The sequence below is a fragment of the Prionailurus bengalensis genome, chromosome A2 (assembly GCF_016509475.1).
Source record: "Prionailurus bengalensis isolate Pbe53 chromosome A2, Fcat_Pben_1.1_paternal_pri, whole genome shotgun sequence".
NCBI lineage: Eukaryota > Metazoa > Chordata > Mammalia > Carnivora > Felidae > Prionailurus > Prionailurus bengalensis.
In genome coordinates, this window is record NC_057348.1 from 55,191,200 (window position 1) to 55,219,067 (window position 27,868).

A 27,868-nucleotide genomic window follows, 5' to 3' on the forward strand; every position below is an offset into this window, starting at 1 on the left:
AACTGTGAGATCATAATCTGAGTCGAAAACCAAGAGTAGGATGCTTAACCGACTGAGCCCCACCCAGGCGCCCCTAAAGTGGTAATAATTTTAAAGTTCATAGAACACGGCTTGGGTTCAAATCTTGACCCTGCTTCTTACCATTGGAAGTCAGATAACCTCTCTGTGCCTCGGTTTCCCCCTCTGTAAATCGGGAATAATGATCATACCATCTCAGAGGGTAGTGAGGATTAAATGAGATGATGCTTATAACGTGCATAGCACAACACCCAGCACTTCATCAAAAGGAGTTGTTACCATTATTAATCTATGAAAACTTTTCTAACGAGGTCAGTAACGGGGACAGGGAGAGAACTCCCGTGTTTCATGGCTTGTGTGTACCCTATAATGTTAATTAGATTGCTCATACCAACCCATGAGGCGGGCCCTCGCCCCCCACTGTGCAGAGTAGAAGCCTGAGGCTCAGAGAGGAGAAGTGGCTGGTCCTAGATCCCTAGCCAGTGGGCAGCAAGGTTTAGAATCAGACTCTGAACTTGGCCTAACTCCAAAGTCCGTCCTTCCTTTTTCCATCGGACCAGCCATGCCTGCAGAGGTGGGAACAGCGGAGCTGGGGCCGGTAGATCCCGGGTGGCCTGTGGGAGCAGTGAGCGGCTGCTGCTCCAGGGTCAGCAACGGGCCCCTGAGTACTGTACTTGAATGCAGTCAACGTGGGGCCCAGAGGAAAGCGGGGCCCCCCTTCTCATCAGTGCGGGGCTGGGCTGCAGTCATTTCTGTTCCCCCCAGATTGAGCCTCGGAACATGTGTTTTCTCAGTGGTCCCCCCTCAGAGGCCGAATGCTCCCTCCTGGAGACCCACAGAACCAAGCTCAGTAGGCTGAGTCTGCCGCCCCACCCTCCCGCGCCCCTTTCTTGCTTAGGCGGGATCCTGGCACAGGCAGCCTGGCCAGGGGCAGACTTCCTTTGCCCTTTGTCAGAGCTCAATAGCTCCCTGGGGCCCCAGAGAGATGGGGATAATGAAGGCGAGTTAGCAAAGCTTTCAAGAGAAATAAAATAAAAAAGAAGCCCACCCACACGCCCCTGGCTGCAGCGTGGGGCCTGGGACCAGGTGTATACCCTGCACTGGGCACTGCGTGTCCTCGCTCCCTTCTGCTCCCTGACGGGGCCAGCCCGCATCTGCCGGGACAGGCTGGCTTCGCTGCGGAAATGCATTTCCCTCTGAAGCGAGTTCTTACAGGACGAATTGACTGAGGCAAAAGCTCATAATTGCCCATTGCTGGAAGGAGGAGACAGGAAAAAAGAAACACGCGGATAAAAATATCTCTGTTTTTATGCACGTTTCCAGCTGAAAATTGGTGGGAAAGATGTTTTTGAAAAGCCTTCATCTCTAGGCATATAATTACCAAGTCCCAGAACAAAAAAAAAAAAAAAAAAAGACAGAGCGGGAGAGAGTGAGCACGTTGTGCTAGGGAGGAGGACAAGGGTCTGAACCCCCATAGAATTTTCTATAAATAATTCCCTCAAATTCTCAAGACTGGCTTGGCTAGAGCCAGCAGTGGGGGGATACACCCCCATTTTATGGATGGAGAAATAGAGACTCAAGTCACGCAGCCAACTGAAAATTCTGGCCTTGCCTTGATTCTTGGTTTGAAGGCTGCCTCGGTTTCCCCCCACCCTGGATGCTCATGAAAGTGGGGCACTGTTGCTGAACAGGCATCAGCAAATGTTGTCGCATTTTTCATGGGTGCCTTCCTGAATATGGTACGGGGTCTTGGCTATCCAGGAGCCTCTTACCCAGCAACTGGCTGTCTTGAGTGGCCTCAGTCTCCAAGAGAGGTCATCAAGGCCACACACAAAAATGCACACGCCTTTTCTAGAGAAGAGTCTCTGAAGTCCCAGTTTATTGCCCACTGACTCTTTGCACACAGTCGTATGAATTTCAGTTCGCAGCACACCTGCCAGCCGGGAAAAGAGATGGCTCACAGCCTGAGCCCAAAGCCAGCAAAAGAATTGTAGAAGGGAGGGAATTGGGGTCACTCAGGGTTGAGACAGGTGGTCCTGACACCTCTTTCCCAAGGGGGTCATTGTGGGCCGATGTGGCCCCGTATGGTTCAGTGGAGCAAAATCTGAATATTGGGGTGTGCAAAGGGAGGAGAGGCCACGTGGAAGGCACACGTGGAGACACCCCAGGACATGGGTTTTCTCTTTCAGAGCCAACATCCTGCAGCCTCTGCTTCGGAACCCAGCAGATCCCACCGTTCCTCACTCTAGGTTTCTAGGTACTTTGTTTTTGATATCAGGGCCCAGAACACCACCTTAAACCCACTGTTGTCTCATACTCCATTCTTGGGGATCCTGCTGCACTGAATTTGGTGAACTTGACCCTCTGCTTTCCCCGTCCTTTCCTTAAGAGATAATCTCTCCCCTCCCCGCAACCGCCTCCCTGGAATCAAACCTGGAGCCGGCAAGCTTATCTCTGGTCCTCCCAGGACAGCCCAGGAGAGAGGGATTTTCCAGTGACAAGAATCTCATTTGCAGGAGATAAGGCCAATTTTAATTCTGGAATTGCCCACAATGAAATACCAGAGATGTTCGCTGTCACAGAGTTGATAGAAACCAGTCTTTTTCATTTTATTAGCTCAGAAACATCTTGTTGAATCTAAATGAAGTGCAAATTAGGGAACCGTTACAGGAGGCATTATACTTAATGGTGTGTTGCCTCAATTGGTGGTGGCTTGTATGAACAAGGGCCTGGGGGATGAGGTGGGGGCAGCTAGTAAGGAAAGCTGCTGGGGGCCCAACTGCAGGGGCCCTGGAAATGGTTTGGGGCTCACCTGCTATCTGATTTGTATTTGCCACCTTCTGGCAAGCAAAGGGAGCCTAGCCTTGGTCTGGAAAAGCAGAGCGATGGGGGAGCTGGGTAGTTTCTCAGTGGCTAGAGCTGCAGGTGGTGAAGGGGCTCACCTTCCTGAGGTTCTGACTGTGCTGTGACCCCAACCTCCTGCTGAACCTGACCCAGCCCCAGCTTGAGCCCCACTCTGACTCTAGAGCAGTGATTTTCAGGGGGAGGGGGTTGGGTGGGGGCACTATTGCCCCCTTAGGGGACATCTGGCAATGTCTGGAGTCATTTTTGTTGTCGTGAGTAGGGGTGGGGTGCTACTGGCATCTAGTGGTTAGAGGGCAGGGATGCTGCTAAACATGGTACAGAGCCCCCCACCATGTGGAATTATCTAGCAAAAAAAACGTCAATAGTGCAGAGGTTGAGAAACCTGCTGTAGTTTGACTGATTCTTTTATTTTTAATGTTTATTTGTTTTTGAGAGAGAGAGGGGACAGAACGTGAGTCGGGGAGGGGCAGAGAGAGAGGGAGACACAGAATCCGAAGTGGGCTCCGGGCTCCAAGCTGTCAACACAGAGCCCGACGCGGGGCTCAAACTCACGAACCGTGAGATCATGACCTGAGCCGAAGTCAGACGCCCAGCTGACTGAGCCACCCAGGCTCCCCCAGTTTGACTGATTCTAGCTGAGCCCTGACCTTGGCCTAGCCTGACTCCACCCCCTGCTGAACCCTAATCTGAAAAGGACCTGGCTGGGATGGGATTTGTGGCTTCTGCCCCTTGCAGGGGCTAATTCCTCATCAACTCTGCTTCCACGTGCCTCTGCAGAGGAGTGAGAAGGGAAGATGGGTGCTGGGAGTTAGGTTTTGCCATGGCCAGAGGCTTGGGGAGAGGAGTGGCCTTCCCACAGCTGGTGAATAGCTGAACGGGAGTCTGCACTCAGGATGGGTTGAACCCTGAGCGCATCCCCTTAACACTGGGCCAGGCTGGAGCTGCCTGAATGAGGGCAGCAGGAGGGCTCTTCTTCCTAGGTGGGTGGGGATGTGTGCAGGCTCACATGAGGCCTTGGAGACCCATGGGACATGTCTGGTGCTGGGAGGGGTGGCCCCTGAGTCAGCACGGGAGAGCCTGCCAGCCTGATGGTTTGCCAGTTGTCTTTGCCCATCTCAGTCTGGTGCTGAGGAAGGACCTGGAGAAGGAGTGTGAAAAAATAACCTGGTTAAGGGGGCCGGGAATGTGGGGTGACAGGGGCAAAGGGGCCTGGGGTCAGGTCCTGGCTCTTGGCAGAAGCTTCCTTGGCCAAGAACTTTGCCCCTCTGAGTCTCAGGTTTTCTCATCTGTCAAGTGAAGTGATAGTAACATCTCCCTCCTCCCAGGGTTACTGTTAGAAGTAAATGAGATATAGGGGATGGTGTGGATGGTTGGTGCATGATGTGTGAGCCCCCCTTCCCCCCTGCTGCCAGGGCATAGAGGAGAATCCAGAGTATGCACAGTGTCTAAGACAAACAAGTTCTGGGGAGAGGCAAGGGCTCAGGCATTATCACAGAGCAGGTAACCTGAAACCTTCCAGCTTCAAACTCTTTTGAGATGCACAGATAAACTCATAGGAAATGAAGAGGGTGCATTGGAGAGGAGATAAGGGTGGCCTTCATAACCACTTCTGTCAGTTTTGCACTGGAAGTCTGGCCAGTGCAAAAAGGTAGGTAAAAGAAATAAAAAGTATGACATTTAGAAAGAAAAAAAACCTGTCATTTTTCACAGATAACAGAAAAGCCCAGAGAACCTACAGATAAACTATTAGAATTAATACGGGAGTTTTAAAGGTCAGTATACAAAATCGACTCTGTTATTATATATCAGCAACAAATGATTAGAAAATTAAATTTGAACAACAATCCAATTTACAATAGCATTAAGACACTTCAAATATCTAGGAATATATTTAATGAAAGATGTACATGGTCTTTGCCCGTGGAGGTATACAATATTCTTGGCAGAGATTAAAGAAGACAAAAATAAATGAAAGAGTAGACCATGCTCATTGATTGGAAGACGTGATATTGTAAAGATGTCAACTGTCCACAGATTGGTCTGTAAATTTAGTACATTTCTAATCAAAAAATGAAGAGAAAACTGAAAACCAGCAGGATGCATGTAGGCTGATAAGCTTCCTTACTGGGGTGGCAGCAGGAATGAAGGTGTTTGCTGGTCTGGCAACCAAAGGCTTAGGTTTTAATAGCTTAAGGATACAGGAGATGATGTCCCTATACCTTCCCTAGTTGGAACTCACACCCCAGCATAAAGCCAGGACCTTTAAAAAGACATACCCTCAGCGAAAGTGGGGACTTGGAAAATACCCACCCATCTACCAAAGAGAGAGAATGTCTGTCTCAGCTAGGTCTTGAGATTTGGGTTTCTGAGATGTGCCCCTGGTATCTGTTGAAGGTTGTAATTCACACTACTCCCCTTGTTCCAGAACCCCTGAGCCAATATTTCTATAAATAATGCCTTGGCAGGCACTGAGGGAAAGGAATTGCAAATTCTCTCTGGACCCTGGAGGGACCTGCCTTCAACCAGGCTGAATAAGATTCCCACAGGTGAAGCCCTACTAGAGATGAACTCACAATCCAACAATTACCAAATATACAAGGAAGTAGTTCACCACGAGGGAGAGTCATCAGACATCCCAGACAGCAGAAACACCTCTCAAGAGTCTGAGATAATAGAAAATTGAGTAATAGATGAACATTGCAAAGATTTAAAATTATTAGAGACCTGTAAGGTGCACTAGATAAGGAAAGAACAATATATGACAAGGATATAAGCAAAAGAACCAAACACAACTTTCCAAAACCAAAATTGTACTCGTTGAAATTAGAAACTTACTGAAGTTGGGAAAATTTGAATATGGAGTGGATTTTAATTAGTAATTTAATAATGAAGGAATTAAAAAATATATTTATTTATTTTGGGGCACCTGGGTGGCTCAGTCGGGTGAGCGTCTGACTTCAGCTCAGGTCATTATCTCACGGTTCTTGAGTTCGAGCCCCGCGTCAGGCTCTGTGCTGACAGCTCGGAGCCTGGAGCCTCCTTCAGATTCTGTGTCTCCCTCTCTCTCTGCTCCTCCCTGGCTCACACGCTGTCTCTCTCTCAAAAAGAAATAAAGATTAAAAAAAAATAAAAAAAATTAATTTATTTTGGGCAGAGCACAAGTGAGGGAGGGGTAGAGAGAGGGAGACAGAGTATCCGAAGCAGACTCTGTGCTGACAGGCTGACAGCAGTGAGCCTCATGTGGGGCTCGAACTCACGAACCGCAAGATCAGGACCTGAGCTGAAGTCAGACACTCAACCAACTGAGCCACCCAGACGCCCCAGAAATCATTTTAATTTTGTAAGGTGTGATGGTGATATTTTTGCTATTTAAGAAATGTGTTCCCACTTTTTTTAATGCATACTGAAATATTTAGAGTGTAATTTCATCATATCTGGGGTTTGTTTTAAAGTATCTCAACATAAAAATACATGGGATAAATATGACAAAGTGTTAATAATTGTTAAAACTAGATGTTGGGTAAAGATGATTCATTATACCAGTGGTTCTCAAACTTCAGTGTGACACAGAGTTGCCTTTGCAAAACACAAAATTATTACATCTACACAGAGGAATCTGGAATATATAAAGATTTGATAACAAGAAAACAACCCAATTTAAAAATGAGCAAAAGGTTTGGATAGATATTGCACCAATGAAGATATATATGGGTGGCAAATGAGGAAAAGCGTACCACATCATAGTCATTAGGCAAGTGTGCGTTAAACCACAATAAGAAGGGCACCTGGCTGGCTCAGGCAGGGAGAGCATGTGACTCTTGATCTCAGGATTGTAAGTTTGAGCCCTCACTGGGTGTGCAGTTTACTTAAAAATAAAGTCTTTAAAAAAAACACAGTAAGAAGCCTCTACATATCTGTTAGAACGACTAAAATTAAAACAACAACAACAACAAAACAAAAAAAAACAATCCTACCTGACATTGCCAAATACTGGTGAGAATGTGAAGCAACCAGACCCCTCCTACATTACTGGTGGACCCACAAATAGTGCAGCCACCCTGAAAAGCAGTTTGGCAGTTTCACACAAAGTTAACCTCATCCTTACCATGTGACCCAGAATCCCATCCCTGGGTATTTACCCAAATGGAACAGAAAGTTATGTTCAAACAAAAATCTGTATGCAAATATTTATTATGCCCCCTGTGAAATTGCACCAAACTGGGAAGAGTGGAAACGTATTTCGGTAGGTGAATGGCTAAGCAAACAGATGCATCCCTACAGTGGAACATCTGTCAGTAATAAAGAGGAACAAACTGGGGCTCCTGGGTGGCTCAGTTGGTTAAGCATCCGACTTCGGCTTGGGTCATGATCTCACGGTTCATGAGTTTGAGCTCCTCATTGGGCTCTGTGCTGACAGCTTAGAGCCCGGAGCCTGCTTTGAATTCTGTCTCCTTCTCCCTCTGCCCCTTCCCTGCTTGCTCTCTCTCTCTCTCTCTCTCTCTCTCTCTCAAAAATAAACATAAAAAAACTTTTTTAAATAAAAAAAGAGGAACAAACCACTGATCCATGCAAAACAGGAGTGAATCCCAAATGATTATGCTAAATAAAAGAAAGTAGACTTAACAGCCCACATACTTACTACATGATTCTATTTATATGGCATTCTAGGGAAGCCAAGAGTATATATAGAGAAAACAGATCAGTGGTAGTTGGGGGCTGAGGGTTGGGCAGGGACTGGTTGGTTACAAAGGGGGAAGCAAGGGAAAATTTTGGGGGTGATGGAATTATTCTAAATCTTGGTTGTGGTGGTCAGGACACATTTCCCAAAACCCAGAGAAGAGCACATGACAAAGAACTTTAATGTCTATAAAATTTAAAATATAGATGAAAATGTAAGTTAGGGTAATCTACTAAAACATGTACACATGCAGATTGCTAAACCCCCATCCTCAAAGTTTCTAATGTCCTACGTCCTAGGTGGGACCCGAGAATCTGTTGTTTCTGACCAGCTCCCAGGGGTTGCTGGTGCTGCCGGTCTAGGAGCCATGCTTTGAGAACCTCCGCATTGTACTATTCTGTTTTCGTTATGTTTGAAATCTGTGAAAACTTCTTAAAGTGAGCGTTTTCTAGAATTAAAGCTAAGGGAGACAGACTTCTCGGAGAGTGTTTTCTAGAATTGAAGCTAAAGGAGAGAGACTTCCGGGAGAGTGTTTTCTAGAATTGAAGCTAAAGGGGACAGACTTCTCAGAGAGTGTTTTCTAGAATTAAAGCTAAGGGAGACAGACTTCTCGGAGAGTGTTTTCTAGAATTAAAGCTAAAGGAGAGAGACTTCCGGGAGAGTGTTTTCTAGAATTGAAGCTAAAGGAGAGAGACTTCCGGGAGAGTGTTTTCTAGAATTGAAGCTAAAGGGGACAGACTTCTCAGAGAGCGTTTTCTAGAATTAAAGCTAAAGGAGACAGACTTCTCGGAGAGTGTTTTCTAGAATTGAAGCTAAAGGAGACTTCTCGTGGGCTGCCAGAACATCTGAGAATGTGAACTGTAAACGATCAAGTGCAGTCCTCGTGAATGAGCGCTGAGTGGGTCCATTCGACTGAGTTTGCTCACGGTCAGCCCCGTCTCACCTGTGCCGTGGTGCCTGCATGGGAGAGAGTTGCCAGTTCCGGCAGTTGTGCAGGCACAGCCCCCGGGTGGTGGGGCCCCAAGACCTGTGCTCTAATCCAGATGGCGTGACTCCCCAGCTGTGTGACTATGGGCCTGAGTTGTCCCGCTTGGGGCCTCCGCTTCTCTATCTATACAGTGGAATGACACTCAACCACAGGATGGCTGTGAAGCCCCAGTATGTGGTGGTGTTCAGAAGAAGGTTATTCCACTCAAGGGCAGAGATGGAGCCTCCTTTGGGAGGAGGAGCCAGGAGGACCGCCCCCCCGCCCCGCCACCGCCCAGCAGATTCAGTCGGAGCCGGTGGCAGGAGGGAACCCCTTTTACAGGTCACATCCATGAAGCAGAAGAGTCCCAAGGCAGAAAGGGTTCACCTGCACGGAAATGAAAGTGGAACTCAGGGCCTTTTCTCTTTCTTGCCTGCAGACGATGGACCTTACTCCAAAGGGGGCAAGGATGCAGGAGGGACCGATGTGGCCCTGGCATGCCGCAGACAGAGCATTCCAGGTGATGAGCCTCTTCCCCTTCCCCTTTCTCTGTCCTGGAGGCACAGGTGGCTCAGAGCGGGGGGGGGGGGGGGGGGTCAGACGGCAGTGGCTCTGCCGATAACTCACTCTGTGACCTTAGACCGGTCACTTAACTTCTCTGATCCTCTTTGTGTAAAAAGGAGATGATCTTACCCAGCATTTTGCAGCCAGGTGCTCTGTTTACCAAGTGTGGGTCTCATTTGTATTGGAGCTGGGGGCCTGGAATTGTGCCATACTGCCCACTCACCCCCCCATCTGTTGACAGAGGAGTTCCGCGGGGTCACCATGGTGGAGCTGACCAAGAAGGAAGGCAGCACACTGGGCCTAACCATCTCAGGTGGCACCGACAAGGACGGGAAGCCCAGGGTCTCCAACCTGAGACCGGGGGGGCTCGCAGCCAGGTGAGGATTGGGCTCCGTGGGGCAGGAGGAGGCGGGCAGGGGCCAGCGGAAAAGGTACCAGGGCTGTCAGTAAAGCCATCAGTCAGTTGTTTCCAGGAGCGCCCCAGTGCTCCTTGGAGGGAGGCCTCCGGTCGGTGGTGGCTGTAATTCTAGGCCCCAGCTTCTTCTTTTCCCCTTTACTCAAGGGGCTGGCTCGACCACAGCATCCCACTCTTGCCAGGCCCTCCAAGCTTTTGCACATGCAGTTAACTTGCCAGAAGATCTGTTCCCCACTGGCAGCCTCCTATTCATCCATCCACACTGCCTCTGGGAGGCCCCCCGTACCCCAGGCCCAGGCGGCTCCTCTGCTCTGCTCGCATGGCCCTACGTGCCAGTTCTGCACACATCACTCCGGATTTTCCTGTCGTCTGGCCTATGCGGGTCCCTTGGATCAGGAGTTCCATGAGACTTGGGGGTTAGCCTCTCTGTTGCCACCTCTCTGGGCCTCACACAGGGCAGGCATCGGTAGCGTCCAGTTGAATAGAACAGAAGATTAGTGGTTAGAAGCCAGGGTGAGCTCTAGGAAACAGCAAATAAGGAGATGATCCAGCCACTCTGTGGGCTCCTCTGAGGCTGGTCGGAGCCTTAACTATGAGGGCAACACCCCAGCAGGAGGAAAAGCAGGCAGGCCGGCATCGGAGGAAATGCCAGGCCTGGGTGTCAGACAGGTGTAGGTTAGAATCTGCACTCTCTTACTGACCCGCTGTGTGACCCTGGACGATGTCTGACCTCTCTGAGCCACTGCTTCCCCATCTGTGACATGGGGATTCGGAGATCATAAGGATTCAACCGAAGAGTGGGTGTGAATGCTGGCACCTTCACCGTGCATGTGCTCTGGCCTCCTTGCTCCCAGGAGTGACCTGTTGAACGTGGGCGACTATATTCGGTCAGTGAACGGGATCCACCTGACCAGGCTCCGCCATGATGAGATCATCACCCTGCTCAAGAATGTGGGCGAGCGCGTGGTGCTGGAGGTGGAGTATGAGCTGCCCCCGCCCGGTGGGTGCCCTTGGACGGGGAACTTTCTCCACTGCCTTAGTCATGGGTAGACACAGCTGCCTCCCTGCCAGCACCTGGGTGGTGGGGACCAGCTGGGTGGGTGGGACCTGAAGACCGGCCTATGTCACACCTAGGGACTTCGGCTGCAACTGCAGTGTGGTGTCACCAGGAGGTGGCAGGGCCCTGTTTATAACCCGTTGTCATTTTTTACATGTAGCGTCCAGATTTCTTCCTCATGGCGGGGGGGGGGGGGGGGGGGAGGATGGTTTGGGGAATGGGGACTGAAACAGTTATTACCAGCCCTACTGGTGTCTTCACCCCGCCAGCTTGCACAGAGTACAGTGGGCAAGGGTTTAGCCTAGCTCTGAATTTTCAAAGCTGGTCTAAAGTCTTAAGATTTGAATGACTGGAATTCAACCCTGGCCTGAGCCCATAGCCATGGACTCACGTCTGAGTTCTGTCGTGGTCTCTGTGTGAGCCTGGGCAGGCCTCTCTCTAAGTGGGTGTTAAGGCGAAGGGTCCCTTGAAGTCTTGCTTGTCCTACCTGTAAACTGGGGTGGGGGGAAGTTTACCCTCCCTGTAATCTCTGTCTGGTCACCCAATTCTCCCAGAATGAGCTTTGGGGATGTCTGTGGCTTGGTGATGTGACTGAGGTACTCAAAGGAGCCCTCTATTTCTCCCCAGCCCCTGAGAACAGCCCAGGGATCATCACAAAGACAGTGGACGTCTCCCTGTACAAGGAGGGCAATAGCTTTGGCTTTGTCCTCAGAGGTCAGTGTAAGAGTCATACTTGGGGCCAGTAGGTGGGAAGGAGGCTACTGCTAATTCCATGTGTGAACACATGTTTTGCTTTAATGAGGTTGTAGGGATAGGTATATGGATAGATAGGATCGCTTCTTGCTTCTGACTCTAAAGAACCCAGGGCCATTAAGTCAAATGTTAAATGGAAACATTTGCCAAGCAATGAAGGGTGCATGATTGCTGGGAGTGAGATTGAGAACAAAGTTTGGAGCTGCCTAGCAACCAGGGCAAAAAGGGAAGTAGGATGAGATCATAGGAAGGGAAGCAAGCCATTTAAGAAAGGATTTCGGTCACGTTCCCTACTTTTTGTTCCAGCTCTGGGGATTTACGGTTGGTATCTTACAAGAGGGCCCGTGAATAGAAGGGACAGGTCCTAAAACAGATTTAGTTAAGGGAGCCTGTTTAGGGGCTGAGTCGGGGCCTCTAGGCATCAGGGAAAGAGTGGGTAGATGACTGATTCCTCTTGTTGAGTTCTGTCCAGGGGGTGCCCATGAAGACGTACATAAGACCCGCCCGCTCGTCCTGACCTGTGTCCGGCCTGGCGGCCCTGCAGACAGGTGAGCCTGAACCAGAAGAAACCTTACAGCCTTTCCCTGCCCTGACTGCCCCCAGCTCCTCTGTGAAGAAGGCAGACCAGAAACCACTGTTCTCTAGATGAGCAAACTGAGGCTCAAAGAGAGGACACACCTTGTTCAGAGTCACTTGGACTTGTTGGTGGAGCAGGACTCAATGCCAAACGGGAGAGACCCCAAGATCTTTCCTCCCCAATAACCTACTGTCTCAGGGGTGGGGAGGGAAGCAAGCCTTGGCGTTATGTTGTTCTTCCCTTCCCTGGCTTTCGTTTTCCCCATCTGTGGCATGGGGCGGATACTACAGCCCCTAGGAGTTGCTGTGAGAGATTCGGGGGCCCTGTTAGCAGTGCCGCTATGGCCTCTATAACGCAGCCTCTGGAGTCCTGGCTGTGCCACCCTGCCTGGCTCTGCCTGGGCATAGCTCAGAAGGACCAGGCAGGCAGGGCCAGGAGACGAGAATGTGGGAGACGAACGGGTCCGGTTCCCAGCACCTGACCCCTGACCTCCCCAGTGGGAGAGTCTTGGCCATTTTAAGAGAAGCCTGGAACGGCCTTGTCAGAAATCTAAACCCATTCTTGGGACAGAGGCTGTGATGAGCTATTCATAGAACCTCCCAGAATAGCTTTGGCCATCTGTTGGGGCAAGCACTCCAGGGTGGAGATTTGACCCAAACCGAGGTGAACCCCCACTCAGGCCCCTCTCCCGGGGCCCCTGCTGAATTTGTTCCCAGGTGCATTTGTCACCAGGCCAGAGGAGCCTGAGTGGGGGCAGTGAGAGTGGACCTCATGACGGGCAGCATGAAGCCTCCAGACCGCCCCGCCCCTGATGCTGTGTGGCCCTGACTGGGCTGGTGTCCTTTCTGGGCACTGGCATTCTCTTGTATCCCTGGGCATCCCCACTCAGATGTTCTAGGGTTGAGCTGGGGCTATGAATTTATTAAGCACCGAGAAAGGGGGGAGCTGTCAGAGCTGGTCGCTGGTCCCAGCTATCCTTACCTGCCCGCTTCATTTATTCAGCCGCTTACCCATGGACTCCCTCCTACGTTCCCTCACTCATCATTCCGTCCCTTTTTCCTTCACCCACTGCCTGCCCCTCTCTGTCCCCCGTGCCCCAGCCTTTCCCAGCACCCTCTCGGGAGGGCTGTGCACAGTGCTCATTGAGGCCGGGCTGGCTGACCAGGCCCTTCCCTGCAGGGAAGGTTCCTTGAAGGTGGGCGACAGGCTGCTCAGCGTTGATGGGATCCCGCTGCACGGGGCCAGCCACGCCACTGCCATGGCCACGCTGCAACAGTGCAGCCACGAGGCGCTCTTCCAGGTGGAGTATGATGTGGCCATCCCAGGTGAGTTGGGGGTCTGAGGACTAGGGTTGGGGCAGAAAGAGGCCCAGGGCTTGGGGCAAGGGGTAGCAGACCCAAATCCTCACCACTGCAAAGGCTCTGTGACCTTGGACCAGCACCTAGCCTCTCTGAGCCTCTCTGGGCAATAAAGATTATGTGTCAGGCATTGTTTGAGGCACTGGAGATCCAAGTGAGAGCAATACAGATGAGGCCTCTGTTCTCAGGGAGCTCACCTTCTGGTGGGGAGAGGTGGACAGTAAACAGAATAAATCAAATATGGAAGGCGTCAGATAGCAATAAGTGGCATTCTAAAAATAAAGAAAACATCAGGGAGAGGTGGGAAAGGCTAGGGGAGAGAAAGGTGATGGTGGCTGGACCAGGCTGGTTGCCTGGGAAGCATAGATAGGTTGCATTCAGGAAATATGATAAAAGTCGATTTGGTCTGATTTGCTGATGTTTGGACACAGTGGCGGGGGTTGGGCAGGGGCGTCGAGAGCACAAGGAGCTAGGTTTCGTGTTTAAACCACTGGGTGGGTTAATGGGGGTGCCATTTTCTGAGATGGGAAAAGGTTGTAGACAAATGGCAGGCTCTCCATAAGTGGGAGCACCTTAGTGTTGTCTAGCAGAGCCGTGGGGTCAGAGCCCCTCAGAGCTGAGTTCCTGACCCTCCTCTGCTGCTGAGTGTTTGTGTGAACTTGGACAAGGCCTTTACCTCCATACGTCTCAGTTTACCCGTCTGTAAAATGGGTACAGTAATCCCTCCCCGGCAGTGGGGGTTAAATTGAGGTAGCCGACTGAGGCTGGGGAGGCAAGCGTTCAATATTTGCATTTCGAACTCTTGTCTCCTTCCACGTGCCAGACACAGTGGCCAATGCTTCGGGGCCCTTGATAGTGGAGATAACCAAGACGCCTGGGTCCGCCCTAGGGATCTCGCTCACCACCGGCTCCCACCGGAACAAGTCAGTCATCACTATCGACCGCATCAAGCCGGCCAGTGTGGTGGACAGGTGAGGCACACTGGGTGCTGCCCCCGTAGTGGCCAGGGATGGACGGGGGAGAGGCCACCTTGAGCTCTCTCTGGCCAGACCAGCCTCCCCTTTCATTCTCCTGCCCGGCCAGGAGTGGGGCCCTACATGCTGGAGACCACATCCTGTCCATCGATGGCACCAGCACAGCACACTGCTCGCTTCTGGAGGCCACCAAGCTCCTGGCCAACGTGTCAGAGAAAGTGCGACTAGAGATCCTGCCAGCACCCCAAAGTCGGCGGCCCCTGAAACCGTCAGAAGCAGGTGGGTCCCCTTGGAGGGTCTCAGCCCCCAAACCTGAGGGCAGATGGGGAGGATTGCACAGGGTCCCAGAGGCCTAGGACTGTAGCCCTGGGCAGGCTAAAATTTACCGGAACAAATGTCCACTCCCATGGGGAAGCTCAGACTGTCAAGTGCAGCAGCCGAGGCTGGGCCGGTGGGGCAGAGAAACAACCTGAATGTTTGAGTGTTGACAGTCTGCTGGGGTGGGTGTCCCAAGGCTGTTTCTGTCACTCTTTGTATTAATAGAAATACAACGGCTAGACCAAGGTTGGGGACAGTCCTTCTGTGCTCTGTGCTACTCAGAGCTTAGATCTGGGGCTCAGCTTACCGTCCTCAGCAGGACCAGAGGGGGCAGCCAGTCAGTCAGGAGGACCGAGAGCCCTGCCTTTTGAGGAGTTGGGGGCTCCCAGACCAGAGCAGAGAGCTGGGTGCGAGGCAGTCCAAGAGCAGAGGAAGCAGGTGGTCTAAGAGACCAGAGGGCAGAGCTGAACTTGGGGCAGGGAAGTGCCTCTAGCATTCCAGACCTTGGGCTTTGGGTTCAAATGCCAGCGCTGCCCCAGCTGAACAGCCTCTGCATCTCTCAGCCTCCGTCGCCTCGTCCGTAAATGGGAGTGAGGACCCCACATGCACAGGCTTGGGAGAAGTTAACCGAGGTAGAGGATAGAGCACAGCCCAGGGGTGTGAATCCCAGCCTGGCACACCCGATTGATCATCTGGGAGAGAAAGAAACCCCTCGAATAAAATGCGGGGAGGCAGGTGTTGGGGAGGGTCCATCTGTGTGGTCTCTGCCAGGGTCTGAAAAGGCCCCATCAAGCCACAGCCAGGGCCTGACACGGAAGGCTTTGGGGCTTGAGCTGGAGTCACATATGGAGCACCTGCTGTGGGCTGGGGCTTCCCATGGGTCACCTCCTTTATCTAGGGACAAGTCTTGTGAGGTCAGTATTGCTGTTATTCCACTTTCCAGAGGAGGTTGAGGCAGCTGAGGCTCAGAGAGGCACCCCTGAAGTGCCTCATGAGGGCACACGGCTGCCAACAGCCCTCCTGGCCCTTGTGGGCCTCCGCTAGGTGCCAGGCACTGCTCTAAGCACGTCCTATGTGGTAGCTCGTTCACATCCTCCCCGTTATCCTGGGAGGCAGCCACTATCTTAGCCCCATTATACAGATAATGGCAGTGAGGCACAGAGGGGCCAAGTGGCCTGTCTCAAGGACCTGGCAGCTGGCTCCTGAGTTGGCTTGTGTGCCGTGCCCTCCCTGTGTGGGATGGAGGTGCTGCACAGGGGGTGGAGTCACTGGGCTGAGATAGCTGGGTTCTCACTCATCCGTCCATGGACACGTTGCACCAGGCTGGCCCCCCCGAAAGCCCCACAGCAGAAGGAAGAGCCAAGGCAGGACCTGGGGCAGTCTGGGAGGAGGCGTTGCATGGCAGCGGTTTAGAAGATCTGGTGGGGCAGGTGGGGGAGGCAGGATCGCTGGAGTCCCGTGGGAAGCAGATGGAGGAGAGTGCAAAGACTTCATCTGGGGGTAAAGCCTGCGGAAGTTTGGAGGGCAGGGGGCGGGAAGCCAGAGCAGCTTCAGACTGCAGTGCAGGGGTGAGCAGACCTCGGCCAACTCCTCGGCCCTGGAGCATAGGTTGCCTCGAGAGCCCAGCATGGGGCAGAAACAGCCAGACCCTAGTGCCCCCATGTGCTCAGCCCCTGGCCAGGGCTGCCCAGGCCACAGCACCGCAGTAGATCCTAAAGGCACAGGGGCCCAGTGAGGTCTGCCAGCCGCGCTGCCCAAAGCTGATGGGCCAGTTCTCAGGCTGGGCCTGCTTTCCCTCCCATCCTTGCTGCTGCCTGGCTGAGAGCTGAGCACAGTGCCTGGCACGTAGTGGGGGGGTTCAGGACACATGAGCGGCATCCGAATGAATGCCTGGCTTGGCTCTGGGGAAACTCGGGCTGTCTGGTCCTGCTCTTCTCGCTTCATCCTGCAGATGGGAGCCTGCCCTCCAGGGGGGCGTGGTGAGTCCAGACTCGCTCAGTCCCTAACACCTGCACCTCTGTCTCCTCTTCCTTGGGTCACAGTGAAGGTGCAGAGGAGTGAACAGCCACATCGCTGGGACCCCTGCGTGCTCTCCTGCCACAGCCCGCGGCCCGGCCACTGCAGGACGCCCACCTGGGCCACACCTGCCGGCCAGGACCAGAGCCGATGTAATGTGCCCATCTCACCATGGCTTGTGCATGTTTCATAGGGGAGGAAACCAAGACGCAGAGAAGTTAGGGGGTCTGCCCGGTATTACCCAGCACATTAGTGGCGACATGAGCCTGGCAGCTGGGTTTCACCAGGTCTGTGAAAACCCTGCAGTCTTTGAGGCCCAGAGTGGGAGAGACTTACCTGAGGTCACACAGCCAGTGGTTGAGGTGAAAGGGGGAGTGCGTCCCCGTGTCGCCTTGTGCTGGGGTGGCTGCCTAGCACCCACTGTGTGGCAAGGTGGCAGGCCCTTCTGGGATTCACGGGGCTGTGCTCTCATCTCCCCAGCCTTGTCCTCGACTCCCTTTTCCTCGCCGACCATGAATCATGCCTTTCCCTGCACCAACCCCAGCACCCTTCCCCGTGGATCCCACCCTATGAGCCCCCGGACCACAATGGGGCGGAGGAGGCAGCGAAGAAGGGAGCACAAGAGCTCATGTAAGTAAACCATGGGCTCTTCCCTCCGCTTTGAGCTACATGTATGCCTGATCCTGAGAGATTTGCCGAAGAATGGGGGCATTTGGGGCAGGGCCCCAGTTCTATGTTTGTGGGGTCATTAAATAGCATGAGTGGTATGCCAGACTGCCTTGGATGGTTGGGTAGGTTGTGCAGTGTACAAGGATGCACCTGATGAGTACCAGTTGCTTTGTACATTTATTATGGAAAATTCCCAACAGGTGATAGACCTCACCATCAAAGAGGCACCTCACCTTAAAGTGCCTTGCGGAGAGGATACCTGAATCTGAAAAGCTTTCCTCTTTCAGATTTGCACAAAGGTCTTGCAGGAACTCCATTTCATTTTCTTTCGTTCTGGATTCGTTCTGATCCAAAGAGAAAGTGTGAGCGTGGTGCAGCTACGTCTTTACCGCTTCTCTGACATTTTTTAATTTTCCCTAAGACAAAGACATGTAGGCCTGAGGCTAGCCATCCAGCATGTGGTAATTTTCATGTTCAGTGTGTATGTATATATACACATATGCGTGTAGACATACACACATATATACACACACGTATAGATTTCTACTTACCTTTTGTTTATAGGCATTTCTATTTGCAATCACTGTATATGTAGTTCCCTTTTGAAATGAAGGTATAAGTATTTTAAAAAGTGAGTGAATGTAAAGACAAATAGTAGTGAATGATAATGCAGGAGACATGTGGAAATAGCAAAAGTCACGAGAATACCAAGAATTTTGAAGTCTTTCCTGGGAAAAGTCCTTCCTTTGTTGACGTAGAGAGTTTATCCAGCCTTCTGCTCTGTGAGTTGTAGAGGCCTCCAGGAAGGATGAAAGGTTAACTGGGCCATTTGGAATTGAACCAGGTGAGGGAGAAGAGGAATACAAATCTCCTGGAAAGGAGCTAAATAGGGTTATGAGCTTCCTGGAAGCCAAGGTGAAAATGGAAACATTTCAGAGTCAGATGAGAGATTAAAATACGTCTCTACCAACCTCCTTTGTCAACCACCAAAGCTGGAGGTGTGTAGGTAAAAAGATTCAGAAATGCTGTTCATAGGCAGGGGCATGTGGAGGCTAAGGGCTCTTGGGACACCTTTACCTGTCCCTTTCCTAAGACGGATGACTAGTAAAGTATTATTATTATTATTATTGATGATAACCATTAGTTAATTAGTTAAACGTTTTGAACACCTCCTATATACCAAGCGCCATTCTTGTTATTAGGGATGGAACTATGAAAATTATAGCAATACAACATATGCAACAATATAATATATTACACAGATTGTAACATGTAATATAAAGTATAACAAAATAGTAATAAAGGCATAATAGTATAATAGAATTCATAATAGAATTAAATATAATAAATTATATTTAATACATAATGCCTATTAATAATACAGATATTTTTATATCTGGAATATAAAACAATATATATTAAGTAACATAATGTATCAAACAGATATAAAATTTTCATATGACCCAGCAGTTCCACATTGATATATGCCCAAGAGAAATGAAAATATGTCATGTCTACCCAAAAACTTAGACATGAATACTTGTAGCAACATTATTCATTTTAGCCAAAAGGTGGAAACAACCCAGATGTCCATCAAGAGATGAATGGATAAGGGCGCCTGGGTGGGTCAGTTGGTTGAGCGCCCAACTTTTGGTTTCGGCTCAGGTCATGATCCCAGGGTTGTGGGATCGAGCCCCGCATCGGACTTCTCACTGAGCATGGAGCCTGCTTAGGATTCTGTCTCCCTCTCCCTGTGCCCCTGTCCTACTCTCATGCACGCTCTCTCTCTCAAAAAGAGAGAGAGAGAGAGAGAGAGAGAGAGAGATGAATGGTTAAAGAAAATGTGGCGTATTCATACTGTGGGATGTTATTTAGCCTTATAAAGGAGAACCTTGAAAATATTACGCTTAGTGACAGAAGCCAGACACAAAAGACCACATATTATAGGATTGCATTTACAGGGAATGTCCAGAATAGGCAAACCCATAGAGAAGAAAATAGATTAGAGGTTGCTTAGGGCCGGGAGAGATGGAAGGATCTGGAACACTAGCTAAAAGGAATGGGGTTTCTTTCTGAGATGATGAAAGGATTCTACATTTGATTGTGCTGATGGTTGTACTACGTTGTTAATATACTATAACACACTAAGTTGTACACTTTAAATTGGTGAATGCTATGTTAGGTGAATTGTATCTCAATAAAGCTGTTACCAAAAATAGCATACTACGTATTATGGTATTATACTAGCATTAGAACAACACTAACCCAACGTAACATCACAATCGTCTGTTTTACAGAGGAGTTTACAACATCACATCACACATCACAATCCTCTGTTTTACAACATGGCAGTCCCAGGAGCTGTCTCCCTTAATCCTTGTCACGGCCCTGCTGGGTGGGAATCCCCCGCTGTGCAGATGAGGAGAGCACTGCCCAGAACAGGCTGTGACTCCCTGGGCCACTCACTTGCCCGTCTGACTCCAGGTTCTTGAGCCTAGGAATGGGTTGGTTCTGGCCCGAAGGGCTCTCTGGGACTGCCCACCTGACAGCCATGCCCACCTGTCCTGTAGTGTCACTGGCCTCCAGCACGGTGGGGCCAGGGGGACAGATTGTGCACACGGAGACCACGGAGGTCATACTCTGCGGAGACCCCCTCAGCGGCTTCGGCCTCCAGCTCCAGGGTGGCATCTTTGCCACCGAGACCCTTTCTTCCCCTCCGCTCGTGCGCTTCATCGAGCCCGACAGCCCAGCAGAGAGGTGAGCCAACTTCCCCTGCCCCACTGGGCCTGCCATTCTCCAATTCAGGGCTCACAGACAGCCAGGGAAACTGAGTCACATGCCAAGCCTGGCTTCACAAGTGTATCTCGCTCCGCCATCCTATCAACTCCGTCATCAGCCCCACTTTACAGATGAGGAAACTGAGGTGCAGAGAAGCTGATGCATTGCCCAGGGTCACGCAGCTTGTGAGTGCCCCAGGACTGGAACCCCTGTCTGCCTGAAGCCCGAGTCCTCTATATACATATCTCCTAAGGCACGCATCACCCCCCTTGGGCAGACAGAGAAGCCGAGGCCCAGCAAGTTCACTCCCTTAGCCAGAGTCACGTGCTGAATGACCTGAGGATGTACAGCTGGTATAGGGCTGAGCTGGGAGTCATATCCCGAGCCTACCCCTGCATGGCATTCCTGTCCCCCAGGGATAACCGTGCTGGTAACAGAACTTCTTCTCTCCGCGGGGCTGCCCGGGATTCAGGTGTGGGCTGCTGCAGGTGGGAGACCGGGTCCTGTCCATCAATGGTATTGCCACCGAGGACGGGACGATGGAGGAAGCTAACCAGCTGCTGCGGGACGCGGCGCTGGCCCACAGGGTCGCACTGGAGGTCGAGTTTGATGTGGCAGGTGAGTGAGTGTCCCTACCTCCCCCCTCGCCCTTGGGGACCTTGTGCTCCCTCCTGTCCTGTGCTCTCGCCCGGTGCACGTGCTCCTCCACCCCCACCCGACCCCCCCTTGCAGCGACCCTTCTGCCTGAGCGTTTGCAGCGTGTGCCTGAGCACCAGCACCAGGAAGGCACTGGCCGGGGAGGCAGGAATTCTGCACACCAGTGGGAGCGTTGATGAGGGAGTTTTGTGCCGAAACAGGACCGAGGGAGGGCAGAGGGGGGCTGAAAACATTCCCTGCCCCTCTGCAGGGCTTAGGCAAAGAACCCCACACAAAAACTCAGTTAGACGTTCTGGTCTTGTGATTTCGACATTCTGTGACTTTGGACACTCCCTCCCACCACCCATCCTCAGCTTCCCCAACTTGAACTGGTGAATAGAGTCCTACTACAATGGATATTGTTGGGTTAGATGAGATAAATCGTGCAGAAACACCCAGCTAAGGCCCGGCACGTAGTAGGTGCTTGGTAGATTGTTACTAGGTCTGAACTGGGTTCAGCCTGGGTGCCAGCCCCAAATCTTCTCTGACCAGATGGGTTGTCTTGGGCAAATGCCAGCTCACCATGCCTCAGTTCCCTCATCTGTCAGGTGGAAGACGCAGGATGGGGTTGGGACGGTGACTTTTTGCAGTCTCTCCCAGCTGGCCTACTGGGACTCCCTGAGTCTTCTCCCTCAGGCCTCACATGAGTCCACGTGTGTTTGCCTGCAGAGTCCGTCATCCCGAGCAGCGGTACCTTCCACGTGAAGCTGCCCAAGAGGCGTGGAGTGGAGCTGGGCATCACCATTGGCTGTGAGTCCCTCCCCGCCATGCAGTCCCCACGCCGAGTGAGCCTCCTGCTGGGGGAAAGAACACACCTCCAGCCTAGAAGAGGGGGGTGCTCCAGGTGGGAGGGCTGGCTTGGGTTCCCTCTGCCTGCAACGCTCAGCTCTGTGTCCTTGGGCGACACCCTAGCCACTGGGAGCGTCAGTTTCCCATTCTGCACAATGGGAGTTTCCTGGCCATGTGGCTCTCCCAGTGAGATTAAGTGGCTTGTAAGGCACCAAACACATGGGCCAGATTGGTTTTTTATTTGTTTTTTGTTGTTGTTGTTTTTTACCTTCACATTCCCAGTAGTGGGAGAATGAAAACAGAAGAGTAGAATGCACAAGCATAGGGACCTTCAGAACCCTCCCATGGCTTCATCCTACTCTGAGTAAAAGCTGAAGTCCTCACAGCTGATGAGGCCTTTGTGATCTGGTCCTAGTGATCTCTGACTTCATCTCCTGCCATCCCTCCATCATGCCCCACCAGCCACTGCTGGCCTCCTGGTTGATCCTTGAACATACTGCTCCTTCCAGCCTCAGGGCCTTTGCACTGGCCGTTCCCTCTGCCCTCTTCCCCACCATTTGCTCAAATGGCACCTTTGGAAGTCCTTTCCTACCACCCCGATTTACACTTGCCCTACCCTCCACGTGGCCCCTTCCATACTTTCTTTTTCTCCACAGCATGCTTTATCAGTTGACAAACTATGCACAGTTGGCCCTTGAACAACATGGGTTTGAACTGTGCAGGTCCACTTAAACGTGGATTTTTTCTGATAAATACAGTACGTCCTGTAAATGTATTTTCTCTTCCTTACGATTTTCTTTTTTTTTTAAATTTTTTTTAACGTTTATTTATTTTTGAGACAGAGAGAACCAGAGCATGAATGGGGGAGGGTCAGAGAGAGAGGGAGACACAGAATCCGAAACAGGCTCCAGGCTCTGAGCTGTCAGCACAGAGCCCGATGCGGGGCTCGAACTCACGGACCGCAAGATCATGACCTGAGCCGAAGCCGGCTGCTTAACCGACTGAGCTACCCAAGCGCCCCCTTTCCTTACGATTTTCTTAACATTTTCCTTTTTCTAGCATACTTTATTTTAAGAACATAGTATGTGATACATATAACATACAAAGTACATGTTAATCAATTGTGTTATTTGTAAGGTGTCCATTCGACCGTAGGCTATTAGTAGTTAAGTTTTGGGGGAGTCAAAAGTTAATATTCAACTGCATGGGGAGACAGCACCCCTAACCCCCACATAGTTCAAAGGCCAGCTGTACTTTAAAATGTTGTTGATTATCTGTGTCCCCCACCGGACTGGTAGCCCCAGGAGGGTGGGGATCTTTGTTTTGTTCACTCTCCTTCTCCCTTGCACATACATAGTAGAGATTCTAACTGTGCCCTGGGGATCCTGAAGGGAAAAACGTTGGGATAAGGGGTGGAGACACCCCCCGGCTGGCTGTAGCATTGCCACCCCCACCGCCCTGCTGAGGTGACCTCCTGGCTAGTGTCCACTCTGGCCAGGGCAGCACACACACTGGTAGGCTGACCCCAGGTCAGGCAACAGATGCTTGGACCTCATTCCCCAGGGAGATTCAGGGAGCCCCAGAGAACAGAAGACCAGGATTGCAGTCCTTGTGTGAAATGATCCTCAGTCCCCACCCTGGGCTTGACAGAGGGTGACTGCAGCTCCTTCCTTCCCCAGACTCCACAGTCAATGGAGGTGGAAGTTTAAGCACTCTGGGAGGGGAGAAGCTGCTTCCAGCCCAGGAACCTCTGGGTAGGGCTGCCAGATACAGTTGCACAAGTGGCACATGACACAAAGATGCCCATTTGAGGTAGACTTACAATTTTATTACATCAGTTGGAAGAGGTGCCCTTGTCTCATCTGCAAAGATGCCACATGGGCTAGAAGAGGCTCCTACCATCTGGTCACTAATGGGAAAACCCATCCGCCCAGATGGATTCTTTCTGCAAGAAAACTTAGCTATTCATGCAACAACCATTGTCTTAGGTCACGTTTCCCCAGAAAGAGCTTCTTAGACAGAGTTATGTTCCGGGGGTTTGCTGAGAAGGGCTCTTGGAATCACCACCTGTGCGAGGTGAAGGATGTGGGGCTGGGCAGATGGAGGAGCTGGGTTGTGATGCGACCACAGCAGGTGGCTCAGCCAATCCCATGGAGAGCCCGAGGGCCAGGAAGGCTTTGGAAGTTGTCCTGAATGAGGCTGGGAGCCAGGCCTTTGCACTTCTGTTGGACCCGGCTGTACCCAGGAGCTGCATAACCTTGGGTGAGGCTGTTCTCTTGGTCAGAGGCAGTTTCCAGAGAGGGAGCCCCCTGCGGGCCATTCAGCTAGCACTCCCTGCAGATGGGAGAAGGGAAAACTCAATTGTGGAAGGGTCACCCAGTTCCTGGGTCGTGGCCCTGTGCCAGGTGGGAGTCCCTGACACAGCCCCTGAAGGAGTTCGCAGTTTGCTGGGGGATGGGCTGAGCAGAAGGGAAAAGCGCTGATGTGGACTGAGCACCTGTTATGTGCCGGGATCCATGTTAGGTTTTGCTTTGTCTAGTTTGATCTCATGACATCTCCATGAGTTCTGTGGCATCCCCCCATTTTACAGAGGGGAAACTGAGGCAGAAAGGGGGCTGATTTGCTCATGGTCACCCAGACAGGAAGCAGTGAGAGCAGGACATGCTCTAACTCCTGACCCCTCCAAACTCCCTGAGGCTGAGGTGGTCAAAGGTCAGATTCATGCTTCTCCCCCCCCCCCCCCCCCCCCCCCCGCCCACAGCGACCAGCAGGAAGCGAGGAGAGCCCCTCATCATCTCTGACATCAAGAAGGGCAGCGTGGCACACAGGTAGGGCTGGCCCTGGGCACAGGGCAGGGGGAGTAATTCAGGGGGAGTAGCGTGTGCCAGCCTCTTTCTGTCCCCCACCCCTGCTCATGCAGGACCGGCACCCTTGAGCCAGGCGACAAGCTTCTGGCCATCGACAATATCCGCCTGGACAACTGCCCCATGGAGGATGCTGTGCAAATCCTGCGGCAGTGCGAGGACCTGGTGAAGCTGAAGATCCGGAAGGACGAGGACAACTCCGGTATGGCCCCTGCCCAACCCTGCCGCTTCTCGGTCCACCCCCGGATGATGCGTTCCCAGCTTGCAATTTGGGGTTCCCTCTGGCCAAGGAGGGAGGGAGGCAGGCTGCTGGTGCAGGCTCCTTGAATGAACAGATGCAGGGAGGACCCCAGCACAGATGTCTCACCATCCCTGGGGCTGCCTGGATCCTCTGCACCCAGCACAAAGCCTAGCAGAGGGGACCCCCAGGGGGCAGCAGCGAGCGGAGTGGGCGGGGCAGGGATGCCTCAATGACTGCACCCTGCACGGGCAGTGTGTGAGTGAAGAAGTAAAAGCTGTGACACCTCTGAGGCCAGACAGGTGACAGAAGTGAGTGAACTGGACAGAAGGTAAGAAAAATGTATACAGGTTGGGGAGGCAGTAGGGAGGGGTGAGGCTTGTGGTCCCTGGAGAGCCAATCCCTTATTCAGAGAGGCAACTCCTACCCTGGGAAGTATGCTGTCTTGTGGGCAAAACTTCTAAGTTTTCTTTTTTAAAGAAAGCTGGAAATCTGGTTTCTTCTTCTCATTATTGTTATTTTGTGTCATGCATGAAATTTATATTTTAGAGTGTTGGGTTCATGGTGTTTGGGTGCCAGAAAACATTTCTGGAGGCAGAAGATGGCATCAGGGTCCCCGGGTTGTGCCATCCAAAGTCATGGCAGGAGTGAGTGGGTGAACTAACAAATGAGTGAGTGTGAGTGGGAGTGAGTAAGGACACCAAGGTGTTGGGGGCTGGGGGCATCCATCTCCTGGGTCCTGCCCCACTGCACCCCGCCCTGATAGGTGCCACCTTTGCAGATGAACAGGAGACCACGGGTGCCATTAGCTACACAGTGGAACTGAAACGTTACGGGGGTCCCCTGGGTATCACCATTTCGGGCACAGAGGAGCCTTTTGACCCCATTGTCATCTCAGGCCTCACCAAGCGTGGTCTGGCTGAGAGGTGAGCCAGGGTTCTGGGGGGGATGCATGGGGTGGGTCCAGGGACCCTCATGGGGCAGGGGTTGTGCTTTGAGAACAGCTGAAGTGGATTCTGACCTTGGTTCCAACGTTGACATTCTGGGTGACATCAGGACTGTCCCTTCCCTCTCTGAGCCTCAGTTCCACAGAGGTAGACCAGCCCCTCCCTGGCTGACCTCTCCAGCTTCAGTAGGTGCCAGATAAATGTATGCCAACTCCCCTCTCTCTCCCAGCGTGGAGATTCCTGGAGATTTCTGGAAAGTCAGCATTGTGAGCCTTTTTGGAGCACCTGCTGTGTGCCTTCAATCCTGGCACAGCATGGGGCTTTTCTGCAGGCATTATGGGCCCCCCTGCTGTCCTCTCCTCTGGGGAAGGTGTGAGAAAGAGGGTGCCCCAGGCTGGCCAGGCTGGGGGGAGCAGGTGAATCTGGGGCCCAGAGGTAGAACAGGGTCCCATGGGGGTCACAGGGGATGGTCCCAGTCTGGGCGAGATGCAGCTTTCTCCAGCCACTGAGAGGAACTGGCTGTAAAGGGAGAGACTGGGCAGGTCTGGAGGGGGCAGGCCGGGCCCCTGGGGGAGGACACAAAGCAGGAAGGGCCACGTGGTGACGGGGTGCCGCAGTGGGACAGAGGGGGCTGAGGAGTGTGGTTCCTGGCTCCCTGTTGGTGTCCTTGCTCCCGGGCGCCCCCTGCTGGCCCACTCCAGGGGCCAGTGTGGATGGTTCCCACCTCAAGTATGTTCATCTACTCCCACGTTTACTGGGTGCCTACTATGTGGCGGCTCATCCTGGACGCTGGGAGCACAACAGACAGTCCCCCGTGCCCTCACTGGGCTGATTTAGCTTAGTGCTGTCTAGCTGCAGTGTAATGCGAGCCACACATTTAATTATCAACTTCCCGGTAGCCATATTAGAAAAATAAAGAGAAATAAAACGAATCTTACGTATGTATTTATTTCGACACGTAATCAATATACAAATGATTAATGAGATAGTTTACACTATTTTTTTAATTGTGTCTTCAGAATCTGGTGCGTAGTTTGCCTAAGTCAAGGTGTCTCAGTTTGTGGCAGCCACGCTATGGGGCCCAGTAGCCGCAGGCGGCTGCCGAACTGGACAGACCTCCCTCCCTCACTCAGCCCGCCACCCCCCTGACTTACTCAGTCCCCTGGACTCCTGGGGAGCTTGGTGGGTGGTGCCCACCTGCAGCTGCTCTCCCTGCTCTCTCTCAGGATCCCCTTCCCCAGCCCGATTCCCAGGGATACCATTTAATTGGCCAGGCATGTGCATGTTTAGAAAAGCTCCTCAGGTAATTCTAATGGTGTCCAGGCAGAAACCCACTGGACCGGATCAATGCTGCTGCCTGGCCTTGCCAGCCCCTTGCATCCCCTTGTGAGGTCGCCTAGGCACCCTGTGCTCATTCTCTGGGTGAGGAAGCTGAGGCCCAGGGAAAGGGAAAGGCTGTCCATGGAGAGAAGCATGAATCCCTTCCACCCATCCATCTTTCAGTTAGAATTAGGTAAAGTAAGTTTATCACTCTCATTTATGGGCTCCAGATCACGTGGCAGTTGACAGCTGCTCTGCGTGATTCAGACCGTGCTCAGAACTCATGCTTCACCCTGCTTCCAGAACCTGCCTTTACAGTCAGGCAGGATAATCCCTCCCCTCCCAAATTCTAGACTTTGCCTTCTGTTGCAGCTGGGTTTGATTGAGGTCCGTCGGGCTTGTGCCTTGGGGTTCCTGAGTTCCCTGAGGGCAGACCCCCACCCTGAAGCCTCGACCGTGTCTCGTTCTCTGTCCTGTGCCCCCTCCCCAGGACTGGCGCTATCCACGTTGGGGATCGCATCCTGGCCATCAACAGCGTCAGCCTCAAGGGCCGGCCTCTGAGTGAGGCCATCCACCTCCTGCAGGTGGCTGGTGAGACTGTCACACTGAAGATCAAGAAGCAGCTAGACCGTGAGCCTCACCCCACCACCTGGGGGCCCTCAGCCCATGTGGGAACCCCTCTGTGCCCAGCCTCGTGGAATCCCCACCAAACCCCACAGAGGCGGGAAGGCACCTGGGACAGCTGAGGAGGCGGGACCCAGAAGGGTCACAGCTTGTATGGGGCAGAGTCTGGGCCTGAACCACCCACTGTCTTCATCGCCTCCTGCCTCTCACAGCTGCTCGTTATGCCTTCGGGCGTACCTGTCCTTTCCTCAGTTTCCCCCGATTTGTACCCTGTACCTTGGCAAGCGAGGCCACTGCCCGCCATGGAAGGAGCCTTCAGGGTCTTCCTTCTGACCCGGGCCCCACTGTTGCTCACCCTGTGACCTTGGGCATGTTGTGCACAC

General features: G+C 52.2%; 1 protein-coding gene across 3 annotated transcripts in view; it reads left to right on the forward strand.

Moving 5' to 3' along the window:
* Positions 1 to 27,868, forward strand: part of GRIP2 (glutamate receptor interacting protein 2) — a 95,895-nt gene that overhangs the window by 55,737 nt on the left and 12,290 nt on the right. For all 3 annotated transcript variants that reach the window (XM_043588217.1, XM_043588215.1, XM_043588216.1), the window contains exons 2-18: positions 8,968 to 9,048; positions 9,334 to 9,469; positions 10,362 to 10,507; positions 11,192 to 11,278; positions 11,790 to 11,865; positions 13,074 to 13,219; positions 14,076 to 14,223; positions 14,336 to 14,505; positions 16,587 to 16,712; positions 17,041 to 17,190; positions 19,800 to 19,986; positions 20,480 to 20,625; positions 21,373 to 21,453; positions 24,254 to 24,320; positions 24,413 to 24,558; positions 25,376 to 25,520; positions 27,352 to 27,491. In XM_043588217.1, coding sequence (XP_043444152.1) covers positions 8,968 to 9,048; positions 9,334 to 9,469; positions 10,362 to 10,507; positions 11,192 to 11,278; positions 11,790 to 11,865; positions 13,074 to 13,219; positions 14,076 to 14,223; positions 14,336 to 14,505; positions 16,587 to 16,712; positions 17,041 to 17,190; positions 19,800 to 19,986; positions 20,480 to 20,625; positions 21,373 to 21,453; positions 24,254 to 24,320; positions 24,413 to 24,558; positions 25,376 to 25,520; positions 27,352 to 27,491 — 2,178 coding nt within the window. The remainder of the gene's footprint in view (positions 1 to 8,967; positions 9,049 to 9,333; positions 9,470 to 10,361; positions 10,508 to 11,191; positions 11,279 to 11,789; positions 11,866 to 13,073; positions 13,220 to 14,075; positions 14,224 to 14,335; positions 14,506 to 16,586; positions 16,713 to 17,040; positions 17,191 to 19,799; positions 19,987 to 20,479; positions 20,626 to 21,372; positions 21,454 to 24,253; positions 24,321 to 24,412; positions 24,559 to 25,375; positions 25,521 to 27,351; positions 27,492 to 27,868) is intronic.